The following is a 14,143-nucleotide window of genomic DNA, read 5'->3' as shown; positions in this document are numbered from 1 at the left end:
TACTGTGCAGACTAAAACCAAGCTGCCAATGTAATCCTTTACATCTTCGTAGGATTGTGAGCTGCTTCCTATCTTTGCTGACTCAGCTCCCCAGCCGTAAATTACATGATGGGGCTCTGGGATTATAACACCTGTGTAACTAAATTAGCTGTGGAAATGTGACCCATGTGTCCCTTATACTCAGGGATTTGTGAGCGGGAGGTTTGTACAAACTTCTCCACTCGTTCTCTGGGATGGTGTGTCCTAATAATCAAGAGAACTCCAGAGTGGCTGAGTGTTGGGATGAATGCAGAGGCACACCTGTCTTTTCCTTTTGGCCCACTTCCACTGTGGACACTTGACCCTAGGATGGCACCTCCCCCAGATTTCAGTCCTTTACACACTTAACTGCAGAAGTGCTAAGTAGTCTTAAGAGGGAGAGACCTCAGGAACATTTCAGAGACTCTCCTTCTTCCTGGCATTGTGAAGGGTTGTCAGGAGGAAGAATCCTGGGCCCTTCCCACTGTGCGTAGGTATCTGTTCCCATACTCTTGTGATCTGTGCCCTCTAGAGACTGACGGTGGCTCAGGCCCTGAGGACTCTTTAGTTTCTGGATATTAAAATAGGAAACTTTGAAAGCAAGCAATACATGAATGCTATACAATTAGTAGGAAAGGGTTTTCATGAAGTTGTTTGGAATAATTGGAGAATACAATGAAAAACAAGTTAACTCCTAAAATCTGGCAGTCAGAATTCTGTGAAGTAAGTAGAATTCTGTTAAGTAAGTAAATATGTAATGTCAGGGAAGGGGTTGTTCAAATATAAGAAACAGAAAGGAAGTTCACTTTAGGTTTGTTATGACGCAAAAAAAAAAATTCTTTTTGAGTAATTTGCTTTTTACTTATTTTACAACAAATAAGAAAGTTGATAAGACAAAGAATTCTAGGGTATAACCACTCTGTCATGAACTCTTTCCAAGCCTGTAGAACTGTACTTGAACAAATAAGGGTTAAGTATTTAAATTCAGAATCTTATTTGAAAGTAGTCCTATATCCCTTTTGCCCGCCTTGGCTCATGTAGGGAAGTAGTTGTACTGTGTGTTCACGTAGGGAATTTGCAGAGAGAAGCAGATGGATGAAGAGGAAGGTGGGGAAAAAGATGAGTCGGGGGTCACCATGCTGAACCCGAGACGCTTATAGCAAGTTCGGGGGGGCAGCCCAGGAAACATTTGAATATGCACATTGAGTTTGTGAGAGAGGTTTGGGATGGATGCACAAAGTGTGTAAGCAAAATGCAGGAGATCTTTGACGTGTTAAAAACGCATGGTTATGTATCAAATAAGAAGAAAGTGTGGAAGGGAAGTGTCAACATTTAAGGAGAGTGGAGACTGGAAAGAAAGACTCAAAGATGTAAGGGGGAAGACCAGGCAGGATTTACGGTCAGAGAAATTAAGGAGGGGAGTTTTGCAAAGAAGTCACCTCTTGGCCCCTGATTCATTTGTAAAAACAGAAAGCCTCTCTTTGTGAAAGGAAAAGGACTCAGAGTATGAAATAAAGAAGGCCTAAGCGTTGGAGGAAGAGATTACTGTATTCCAAAGAGGGCAGGAACACGGACGTTTCTGAGGAAAGACAGGGCTGGCAGAGAAGCAGAGGTCGAATAAAGGCTCTAACAGACAGGAGTTCAGGAAGATGAGAGATGAGGGTTTAAAGGCTGGGATAGGCTCTCCTTGGACTGTAGAAGTCATCTTCCTTACCGCGTTGAAAGGCAAGAATATGGTTGTCTTATTTTTTTGGACACTATAATAACATTTAAAGCATTATCTGTATCATGTTTTTTCCAGACTTATTTTTCATTAATGTCTATAGACATTTCTGCTTTCCATCCCACACTGCAGACACTATCAAATAGCATGGTTTATACACACATGTCCTGGGAGAGGAGTTTTATGGAGAGAATAGTACCTGAGTACGCACCTTTCCAGATAATTCCAACATTGGGTTAGCATCTGGCCGCTGACACCAGCGTGTTGGGATTCTGCGTCTTTGACCATTTCTCTCTGAGACGTAAGTGTTCCCTGGCGGCTCAGATGGTAAAGAGTCTATCTGCAGTGCAGGAGCCTTGGGTTTGATCCCTGGGTCAGGAAGATTCCCTGGAGAAGGGAATTATAACCCACTCAAGTATTCTCTTTTTTATCATTTTATTTAAATTTTTTATTTTATATTGGAGTATAGCCAGTTAGCAATGTTGTAATAGTTTCAGGTGGGCAGCAAAGGGACTTGGCCGTACGTGAAAGTGAAAGTCAAAGTTGCTCAGTCGTGTCTGACTCTTTGCAACACCATGGATAAAGAATCCATGGAATTCTCCAGGCCAGAATACTGGAGTGGGTAGCCTTTCTCTTCTCCAGGGGATCTTCTCAACCTAGGGATTGAACCCAGGTCTCCAGCATTGCAGGCAGATCGTTTACCAACTGAGCTATCAGGGAAGCCCACCAGCCATACATATACATGTGCATTCTTTCCCAAACTCCCCTCCCATCCAGACTGCCACATAATGTCGAGCAGAGTTCCAAGTGCTATATTGTAGGACCTCCACTCCAGTATTCTTGCCTGGAGAATTCCATGGCTAGAGGAGCCAGGCGGGCTACAGAGCATGGGGTCGCAGAGAGTCGAGTTGGATGCGACTGAGCGACTCTGAAACATAATTGGGCATCAGGATAGACACAAGGCCACCGAAGGGGTCTCTGAACCCTTGAACTTCACATTTGGTAATACAGAGCCTAGGGTGCAATTTTTTTTAATGTAGCAGCTGTCTTGGGCAGATAGCACTGTAATAAAACCATCAAAATGCAGAAATGTGGACGGATGTAAAGGACATCCACTCTCACGAACTCAGTGAAATAAGGGCTCTTTCAGTTGTGCATTGACGTATCCCCACAGTCACTCAGTCTGATATATTTGATTAAAAGTGTCCTCTTCCTGTTGCTTTCTTTCTGTCTTTTAATATAACTACATGCACAGGAGGGGCAGGCTAAGTTCATTTGCATCTTCTACAACGTAAAACTGCTGACACTGGGCCTTGCTTCTCGAGACGGGGAGTGAGTCCAGCTGAGTGACATTCTCTTCTCTTTCCTTCACCGTGTAAATCTTCTGTCCACTTAGGGATGACAAGAGGGGAAGAAGAAGGGGAGGAATAAGACAGAGAACCTGAAGTGTAAGCCCTACTTTATTAAGGAATTTTGAGTAATTTGGGGGCTTCCTTGGTGGTTAAGGTAGTAAGGAGTTTGCCTGCAATGCAAGGAGACCCAGGTTTGATCCCTGGGTCAGGAAGATCCCCTGGAGAAGGGAATGGCAACCCACTCCAGTATTATTGTCTGGATAATTCCATGGACAGAGGAACCTGGTGGGCTACAGTCCATGGGGTCGCAAAGAGTTGGACCTGACTGAGCGGCTAATGCTTTCACTTGTGAGTGATTTTAAGAAGAAATTGAAGCTCATTGTGACTTGTCTTTGTTCTCTGTAACCATCTTGGTTGCTAAGAGACTGGTGAGAGCTGGCAAATTATGAGAAGCAAGATGAAATGCAAAAGCCCATTGACTCTGGGGATGGGTAGGATGCCTCAGTCTGGGTGAAATTAGGAATTTGATGCTAGAAGGCAAAGCTCAACTATTTGATTGCTGGAGCTTAGAGGAAGGTTGGGGTAGTAGAGTGGGGGATAGAGCAAGAACGAGAGAGTACATTCAGGCACTTTTGGGTTTTAAATAGTTCTGTAGGCCTTTTGCTCAAGGGATCCATGAAGTACAGCTTGTTTTATATGTCACCGTGAATTCAGCCATCCCCTCTACTTTCTCATAAATAAGGCTTAGTTTTCTCAAAGGTTAACAAAACTTGCATTTTCTTTTCTGAAATAATTTAGGCTTATATCCAGACAATACTTGTGTTTTAATAAGCCAAGTCTTAGAATTGATCTTAGAACTTTTTGTCTCCCAGAAATAAACGAAGGGGGAATCACAACTTATTTGACTCATAAAAATACTCCTGTGTAAAGACTTACCAGTTATACAAGAGGGAGAAAGCGGAAAGTCCCACAAGTCCTGTAATAAAATGTCCAAGCTTCCTGATCTCATTGCTGTGTTCAGAGACAGACTTTCTTCGTAGATTCTTCCCGTTGCTCACCAACATGAACACTGACTAACGCTAAGTCATTCCACTTAGTATTCTCTCAGAAAGCAATGCACGTTACTCTTATATTCGTACTGTTTGTGCTTCCCTCCATGACCCCTCACACACCAGCCTCTCACTTGAAATACACTCATCTCTGCCCATCACACACCCCACTCCAGTGCTCTTGCCTGGAAAATCCCATGGGCGGAGGAGCCTGGTGGGCTGCAGTCCATGGCGTCGCTAAGGGTCGGACACGACTGAGCGACTTCACTTTCACGTTTCACTTTCATGCACTGGAGAAGGAAATGGCAGCCCACTCCAGTGTCCTTGCCTAGAGAATCCCAGGGACGGGGGAGCCTGGTGGGCTGCCGTCTGTGGGGTCGCACAGAGTCGGACACGACTGAAGCGACTTAGCAGCAGCAGCAGCAGCAGCAGCAGCAGCAGCCGCAGCCTATCACAACTGCCCCCAGGCAATTGACCATCTCCCATTCCTTCTTCAGCTATCCCTTTTGCAGCTTCCCTGGAATTTCCTAGGACCACTGCAGCAGAATCACCGCAGATTTATCCGCTCGCAGGTCTGGAGGCTGAAGTCCGTGGTGGGACCATGCTCACCTCCGAGAGCTGCGGGGAAGAACTCTTGGCCACTGCTTCCAGCCTCAGTGCCTGTCGGCAGCCCTTGGTGTTCCTGGGCTTAGAGACATGTCTCTTTAACGTCTGCATTCGCGTGGCATTCTCCTCCGAGTCTCTTTGTGTCCTTCTCTGTCTCTTGTGAAAACACTCTTTTTGAAATTATCCTGTATGATCTCATCTAAATCCTTCTTTAACATCTAGGACCCTGACTCCACATAAGACCACATCCTGGGGCTCCAAGTTGACAAAATGAAATTTCGGGGGGACACTGCTCAACCCACTGCACTACAAGAGATCTCTCCCTCCTTTGGCCTTTTTGGTCCGTAAAGTTAACGAACATCATGCATTTCATGTGGATCTGTATTGTTATTTATCTATGGGTTGCTGCTGTTGCTATTGGAGAAGGAAATGGCAACCCACTCCAGTATTCTTGCCTGGAGAATCCCAGGGACGGGGGAGCCTGGTGGGCTGCCGTCTATGGGATCGCACAGAGTCGGACACGACTGAAGCGACTTCGCAGCAGCAGCAGCTGCTGTTGCTGCATCTGGTTTTGTGAGGGAACACTTTAAGGAAGAGATTATATACAAGAGTTGAGGGGGAACCAGTTTAACAAAATTAATTTTAAAAATTTACTCGTGTTTTCATTAGAGTTATATTTATGAACTATTTAAGCAGTGCAATTATATTTTTCTTTATATATTTTCAAAATTATTTTGTATAAATGAAGTTTAGCTTATATTTCAGAGTGTCAACACTTTGACCATTTTGTGTTAACAAAAATAATACCTAGTAATATTATATCCTAGAACTCTATAATATGTCCTTATGTATTATTTAATTCAGATCCCCAGCATGTGAGATAGATTATTAGTATCACTCTCATGGGAAGATTAACTGGCCAGTAAGTAGCAGAATTAGAATTTTAAACCAGGTCTATCTGATTTTAAAGACTCAACTTTTAATTACTTTTCTGTGTAGCCTCACTCAACTAAAACTAAATAAAAATATAATTCTTTCACTGAGGAAAAATAAAAAGTAATTTTAATGATGAGACTTGTAACTGCCAAATATTAAGTGTAATGATTCTGACAAAAACCTCCAGTGGTGAATAGATTGCATCTCTGTTCACTGGAAGATCTTTTGTTCAAGCTGTCTTTGGCTTTAAGTAATTTAGAAAGCTAATAAATCTTTTGATTATGGGCTGTTCAGATCGTGTATACAGGGAAGTGATAAAATGCTGAAGACGTGCTTCTTACGGTTCTTTGATGCTGTGTCTTTATAAATAAGTTAGTGCTGATTTGAAATAGTTATTTTAAACAGAAGAAATTAAAATAATATTTAACTTAAAAGAATGAAGTACATTCCTTCCAGTTTACACTGACATAGGTTTTCAGGCTTTGTGTGATTAGTGCCCTTCAAAGATCTTCAAAAATAGTTTCTCTGAGCTAAATTATTCCCCCATTCTGGCACATTAAAGCTTTAGAGAGCATTTGTGTGAATGAGGTATCATTTACTGAATTTCCTGAAATCTGTATTTTTGAAAGCGTTCTATTCCAGTTCATGGGCAGGGAATGTACTCTCGCCATCTGTGCTTCCAAATGACAGCTACAACACTTAGTCATCTCTTTCTGCCACTGCTTCGTTGCTTAGCTCACTTTTTCCCTGGTACTTCACCTTTGGGAAGCCATCCCAAAGCTTCCTTTCTAAGCTCTGTAATGTTTTTAAAATTAAATCCCTGGTTGTTTATTAAAATGTCACAATCTGCCCACTTCGTTGAAGTGTTCTTTTCCTAACGTGCATTATTTTGGTAATATCTGTATATAAGCCATAAGCCATATTAACTCCATTTAGTACACTTCTTCTTTGTTTTAGAGCAGTAGATATTTCTTAGCATATTGTTGATTACATGAAGACTGTTAATGCTGGCTACTGTGTATAAAATTATGGAAACCACATTCAGAAGCTAAGTTGTACATATTGTACTAACTAAGTTAAATATAAAGCTATAAATCAGCTATTATGATAATAAATGAGTAAAGAAGGTTGACTGATATTAAAAGAATTCCAATTCAGGTAATTATTTCTTCTTGTAAAGTAATAGGAAAATGGGTCAAATATTGTTTCCCTGAGATTCAGCACTTTTTAATTGCATGTGTTCCGTTTCCTCCAGTACGCAGTATTTCAAGTGATGTCAATGCTATTATGCTGATTTTTTCACAATTATAATCATATTTTGTAGTTGATATTACATTCAACAAATAAGTCTCCATCTCTCTCTGTTTCAAGGTGATGACACAATGACGGGTGATGGGGGAGAGTACCTCAGACCCGAGGACCTAAAGGAACTGGGTGATGACTCCCTCCCCAGCAGTCAGTTCCTGGACGGGATGAATTACCTGCGATACAGCTTGGAGGGGGGACGCTCCGACAGGTATTCACAGAAAGCACTCCCTTTGCGATGATAGTAATAAAAAAAAAAAGCAGACACGATCATTGACATTTCAGAGGTATCCTATCCTCTCAGCAGTTAAAGTATTATCTTATGGCATTCTCTAACAACTTTGTGTCCATTTTAAAGGAAACTGAGGCCTAGAGAGATTAAGTCGGTCAGTGAAAGTTTAACTTTGTCAGAAGCAGAGTCATGACAAATAAAGAGCTCTGAACCATTAAAGTATGATACTTCTAATCATCTGCAACTTTTTCTCGAGGCCAGTTAAAAGGATGGTTTTGCCTTATGGGCAGTCTGTACTCAGTGGCAGTTACAGGTACTCCCAAACCCCCTTGGGGTTTTTGTTAGTAGAATCATTTCTGTGAACCAAACTGTATTGTGAAGAAGGATTTACAAATAACAAATTGAGAAGGAAACATTGCCTGGAACTGACTGTTTTATGAAAAAGAATTGGAATAGAATCCTCCAAGAGGCTGGATACCAAGAGCAATCTGAGCAAAATCTGAAGGAGACCAGGTTTTATCACCAGATCCAAGGAGGTTTACATTTTATTCTGAAATATACAATCAATTTTGGGGGTTATTACTAACTAGCACATCAGGTGTTTATTATTTTTTGAGACAAACTGACTAAGAACATTCCATGGTGCCTCATCAAAAGTATGACTGCCAATTTAGATTGTGTGTGATTGTTCATATAATGTAATATCTTTTGCCAATCAATAATCTCAGGTTTATACTTTTAATATTGGCTCTATTTTTGGCTATATCCAGCAAATGTGGAGTGTAAGAAATAAATACCTTAAAGCCTAGTCAATTTTAAAGGGATAATTAGCAAAAACAAGCCTACCTTGGGTTTTTTCCTTGAGTACTAATGCCTCCCTCCTATCTTTTTTTTTTTTTTAATTCAATGTGCATATAAGTGCCTTTCTGGACTGGCTTTGTGGTAGGTGCTGGAGGTACAAAGATGACTAAGATATGATTGCTAAATTCACAATCTAATGGTGTGAGAGAAAGATGAGGCCAGTGGTACCACAGTGTACCTGGATCCCTGAGGCTCAGGCTTCCTGGAGCGGATGAGCCTAGATCGAGAAGGAATGAGTAGTAGTGGTGAGGAGAGGCAGGGAGGGCATTTGAAGCTTTAGGGAGGTGAGCAAAGGCTTGTGGTGTGTGAGAGAAACAGTAGTGTAGTACAGCTGGAGTGCAAGTGTGAAGGAAGGGAGGCCTCGTCTGCATTTTGGATGATCTCTCTGACAGTGAGACAGAGGGTAAATTTCAGCGGCTTTGTCAAAGGGCCACCCACCTCTGGCAGTAGTGACCAGCTGAGAAGCTCCTGCTGCAATGTTTGCTGGAGTAGCTAGGACAAGACTTGAACTTTTAACCTGGGCGGTAGCAATCCTGGAGAGAATTTTAGAAGTGAAAAATTTGAGAACATATCAGTGAGGCAAAACTGGCCAGATGTGGTGACAGGTTTTATGGCGTGCGTGAGGAAGAGGAAGAAGACCCAATTGGCTCGTTGGCTTCAGTAACTTAGATGGAGAGGGTCCTTGGGATCAGGATATAGGGGGAGCTGCTCAGAGAGTGAGGGTAGGGGAACTTGTGAGGGGTCAGTGTTCTAGATTCTGAATTTTGATACGCTGATTGATTTGAGCCTTACAGTCTTATGAGATTCTTGAAAGACTTTAAATTGCAATAAAATATTTATGGCCTTGCAAAAATTCACAGTAATCTGTGAATAATCATATTGCTGTTATCTAAAAATCCTTTTTTTTTTTTTCAGCTTGATTTCTCTTTTGTAAGAATAAGTGCTTAACTTGATCCTTTTGCCTACTTTGAAATACTTAGTGCGGAGAAAGATTTAAAACAATGCTTTCTATAAGACTAGTATCAGTGGTTTGAGGATTCTACCTAAACTGAATACTTCTCAGCTTGTAAAGACAGGGGATATGAAACAAGGAAGACACGATCAGTTGTCTGGGGCCACGCTTGCATTTGTAAAACGCCAGATGCATTCATCCTTTCCGAGCTGGCATTATAGTCAGTGTTTCATTTTCATGGTCGCATTTTTTTTTTTTTTTTAGTTTTGCTTAGCCAATTGAATATGTTATCTTTTTCGGTAATCATTTTTTCCTTCTCATTTCCTTATTTGGTGTGCTTTCAATAGTACCATGCCCAGGTAGGTATTAATTGCATACCATGAAAACGTGACCTTCCTGGATACACCCATGTTTCCCTGCTCACTGCTCAATATATGTGTATTGTGTGTGTGTGTGTGTGCGCGCGCGCGTACACGCATGCATATATGTTTTGGCAAGGATTGCTTATATTCTAGAATTATGGATTTATTCTCAAATTAGGATTTTTGTGTATTAAATTGAGTATCTATTAATATTTGAGCTAGAGGAGGGGGAATATTTTACTAGGATGAAAGTCTGTGACATGCCCCCACCCGACTTTATTTTAACTGTCACAGCTCCACCTTGTGGTTGATCAAACATTAGCATGGCTTCCCCAAAAGAAAAGTGTTTGTGTTAAGTCACTCAGTCATGTCCGACTCTTCGTGACCCCATGCGCTGCTGCCCACCAGGCTCTTCTGTCCATGGGATTCTCGAGGCAAGAACACTGGAGTGGGTTGCCATTTCCTTCTCCAAAAGAAATGTAATTAGCCTATTCATAGTTGGAGATGATAGAGAAAATTACTCTGATGCCTAAAATGTATATGGATGCAGAGGAATAAAAATAGCTAAACTTCGATTACATTGAATAGCAACACAATCAAGATCTGATTAGTTGGATTTTGTTTCCATTTTATTTTATTATTGCTTACAAATTAAAAAGTGCTATTCAGAGTCAGTGCAGAACTAAATAACAGTGAACCACAAAAGCTTCCCCATGTATTAAAGCAAACACATTGAATTTTGGGATATTCACTTGTTATAACAGCTTTGAAAACACCATTAATTGAATTTCTGATAAATCTTGCAGCTTACTAAGATAGTAATTATTACACTTTTCAGTGAAATTACAAACACTGATACTACCTAATATGTGTCCATAAAGCAGCTATATCATGGTGAAAAAGTTTAAATTTAAGATTATAAAAAAACTTTTGGCTCATCCCTTAGCTGAACAGCAAGTAAAAATGTACACTTCTATAGATATGTTATGGCAAGTTTAACTGAACAGCACCACCTCTGACCTAATTTTTAAAAAGTGGCAATTCTGTTGCAAAATATTTGCATTTACTTGCAGTGTTTTAAACCAGAGTAGACAGTTTCTGATCCAGAGACTTGAATTATAGTCATCAGTCCTTTAGAGAGAAGAATTTCCTTACTCTTGGAATATTCTAACTTCATTAATTTCATTTCAGTAGATTCTTTGATAGCATAGAAAAAAGAGCAATTAGAACTGTAAACATTAATTAAATACCAATTAGCATTTTAGAAGGCAGTAAACAGAGAGCAAAAATAAAATCAGAGGGTAGAGATATTCAGACATATGGTTATAACTTGCTCATTCTCTTCATTCTGTCTCTCTAACTTCCCTCACTCTCTGTAGATCCTAATATCATTTTCTCCCTACCCTAATCTCCTTTTTGTGATCATTTTGTCTGTTTCTTTCTTGTCTTCTCCCTCTGTGTTTCTTTGGTCTTTGGGCTCTAGGAAAGACAAAAAATAGCACCAACATCCCTTTTCTCCTCTTGGTTCAAAACCAATTGAAAGGTAGACCCAGGTATTAGGTCGATGGATATCAGTAATCCACCTTTATTACTGACACACTTACTGCAGGATGTGGCTTTAAATTCGCGTTCCAAGGAACTCTTAAAAACCTCATTAATACCTCTTTCCATTCACACCCAAAGGAGCCCTTAAATACCTCGTTCCTAAAGCAGACACACCTCCACTCGGTTGTGGGGTCTCCCTGAGAGCGGCAGTTGAGACCTGGCTGCCTCTCTACAAGTTTATACTTTTACAGTGGTGGCAGCCACGTCACTGGGTCTTAACTGAGGCATCTTTTTTTTTTAATCCATTCAATTTTTTCCCATCCAAGCTAAATATCCATTTTCCCTTTGAGACCTGTGTTTCTGCTATTGCACGGCTGCATTTAAGGGTAAAGTCTACATAGTGAAGGAGTCTCTACATGCTGTTATGAGCAGGCATTTTGATTCCTGTACTCCAGTGCCTGTTGGTCCTTCTGTACTGTTCATTAATATAAATCTAGCACTTTTAAATGTATCAAGTCACCTCTGGATCTATGAATTTCAAAGCCGAGGATAGAGACTATGTAATTAGTACATCTAAACCCAGTAGATCTTGATGGGGGAAGATGGATGAGCCCATAGACAACATATCATTCCAAGAGGTTGACCTCTCTACTATTTTTTCCCTTCTTGGTTCAATTCAAAACAAAATAAAGGAGAAGAGAATTTAAGAGCTGTTGACGTAGTGCTGCCTGGTACGAAACACATACAAGTGAATCTTTAGCTATCTTTGTAGTTTAAAGCAGGAAAAAAAAAAAAATACTCAGTCCACCAGTTGAGACAAGCTTTTGCTGAGATTAAAGACCCCTGTTCCCAATAGTTTAATCCCTTTCCTGTCCTCAATTTCAAAGTCAGGCCAAGGTTAGTCACAGTAGCCTATTTATGAAGTGCACCATCAAAATATAGCTGCATAGCTGTAAAAATAACTATAATATAAGCTGCTTCCAGGTGCCAGAACTAAAACCCCTGTGGAGAGTTTGCTTGGCATCCAGGCTGCTCCTGCCACGGCTGTGTCAGGAGCCTCTATCTTCCCCAAGAGCCTGTAGGACATAAAATAGTGTATTGACAAATTCTATTTAGATTTAATTGTATTATAAACACAGAGACTTATATAGGTGTAAATACATAGGATCAGATAATTTGACTTTTTTGATTCATGTCACTTACCCTCTAATATTCAGCATTTACTTTGAGGGCATAGATCCTACAGCAAAATAGGAGAAGGCCCCAAATTGCTATAAATTATCTACCAAGTGATGATTTCCTCAAAGATAGATGGAGATATTGATACCTCTCAAAGACGACAATATATGGCTTACAAACTTAGGTATATTTGCAAAAGAAAATAGTTTCTACTAATAGATCTGCTAACTTGATGTTTAGTCCATAATTCTACAGCGCTTCACTGGCCAAATACCTACTGGCTAAAAGTAAATGAAATCTTGCTTCTATAAATAAGGTGAAAGTTTGCCTATCTCTTCATTTTCCCTTATGGGCTTTGGGCTAGTATTTTGAATACAGATCTTTAATTCTTGGGCTAACCTGTATAAAACATAGTTTATTTAAGATACCAACGTGTTTGTCATTTGATTAGACAAATTGACTAGGAAGTAAGGAAATTGCATCTATGCACATATTGAATTTCACCCATTACATATGAGTATGTAATTCAGAACTTTGAAATTCAGATTTACCAAAACTGTAAAGCATTGCTTACCAAGGCCTAAATCCCATTGTGAAGCCAAACCTCAGTTTTGGTCAGTGTCGGCTGGCAATTCATTTTCACGCTGGCAGCTGTGTGTGCGCACGCGTGTTGTGGGTCGGTCTTAGAAACGGTTTTTCGTGCTCTTGCATCTCATTGCCACAGCAGCCAGCATTCTTTGGTGCTTCACTCACCACACACAGGACATGCACCGGGAGCAGTGCTGTCCTTTGAAATACCTTTGTTGGAAACACCAGAGACAAACCGGAGAAACACTGCTTCCACAGGAAGCGTGCATCTGGCCACCATTCATCTCTCTCTGTAGCTTCCAGGGGTGTGCCCCAACATTCAGTCATTCACAGCTGGAGAGGAGGAGAAAGAGGTGTGGAGAGAAAGGAAAATGAGTGAAAATGAAACCTCTCTCCGAGGGCTGTCTTCTACTCTACTAATATTTTTCCTAGCTGCAGGGAGATTTACATTTAACACAGATTTAAGCAGTCTATCCTGGGATTACTTTCTGTGTGAATTTCTTATACTAGCAGTAAGCTACAGTTGCCGGTTTAACATTTCTGGGAAGAAAATGAATCAGATTAGGAGGATCAAATTTTATCTTCTGGATTCCCTTGTGCCCTGGCCATTGAGTGGTAGGAACCAGTCAAAGGATGTGTTAGTTTAGTTGCTGGACAGAGAGGTGTGGCAACACAGAGACCCGGGTTTCCTTCTTCCACAGTTGCGATTTATGTCCCCCTGGAAGTTGCACCGTTAGCTAATAGCACGCTTTTTTCATTCTCCTGCTCGGCTCATCATTCCATCCTCCCAACCCTACTACTGCTGTTGGTATATCACCATGACCTCCTGCCAACCTACCAGTCTTCGATCCTTCAGTTCCGACAGGTCTCACACGCTGAGCCATGCCTCGTACCTGAGGGACAGTGCCATGATCGACGACACAGTTGTGATCCCCAGTCACCAGGTATGTGACTTTTTGCCTTTGCGTTTCTGTTTTCTGGAGGCCTTTTTAACATTATCTGATGTTGGAAATACCTGGAAGATTTTTAACCTGAAAAAACACAAACAAAACTGTCTTAATTCGGACGATAAGCCTAGGATAAGAGATTTACAAGTTTTTCAAAAGCATAAAGAATGTTTGCTGCATTTCTCAATGAGCAGAGTTTTCCTAAAATAATATACTACTTGTGTCTTCAGCTATACTGGATTCTTCTGTGAAGATTATATATAAAACTCAGTTTCTCTGTGAAATCTCTATTAAAGGAAAATGTAAGGTTGGATGCATTTTAAAGTATAAGATAAAAGGTACAGGTTAAAACATGTCTCTCAATATTTAAAATTGTTTTCTATGAGAAAAGGTGTAGAATTTGTTATGAACTCAATTTTAGATATGATTTTATCAGTTTTGACTGTTTTCTGGAAGGAAGTAGATGAAACCTATGTTTTTCAAAGACA

General features: G+C 40.6%; 1 protein-coding gene across 32 annotated transcripts in view; it reads left to right on the top strand.

Annotated features, from left to right (window-relative positions):
- Positions 1-14,143, top strand: part of ANK2 (ankyrin 2) — a 699,882-nt gene that overhangs the window by 622,365 nt on the left and 63,374 nt on the right. For 26 of the 32 annotated variants that reach the window (XM_069593465.1, XM_069593447.1, XM_069593452.1 and 23 more), the window contains 2 exons: positions 7,056-7,200; positions 13,550-13,652. In XM_069593465.1, the coding sequence (XP_069449566.1) occupies positions 7,056-7,200; positions 13,550-13,652 (248 nt within the window). The remainder of the gene's footprint in view (positions 1-7,055; positions 7,201-13,549; positions 13,653-14,143) is intronic. The other 6 variants (XM_069593469.1, XM_069593463.1, XM_069593455.1 and 3 more) reach the window with 1 other exon arrangement.

The sequence above is a fragment of the Ovis canadensis genome, chromosome 6 (genome assembly GCF_042477335.2).
Source record: "Ovis canadensis isolate MfBH-ARS-UI-01 breed Bighorn chromosome 6, ARS-UI_OviCan_v2, whole genome shotgun sequence".
Classification (NCBI taxonomy): domain Eukaryota; kingdom Metazoa; phylum Chordata; class Mammalia; order Artiodactyla; family Bovidae; genus Ovis; species Ovis canadensis.
This window is presented reverse-complemented; position numbering and strand designations above follow the sequence as displayed.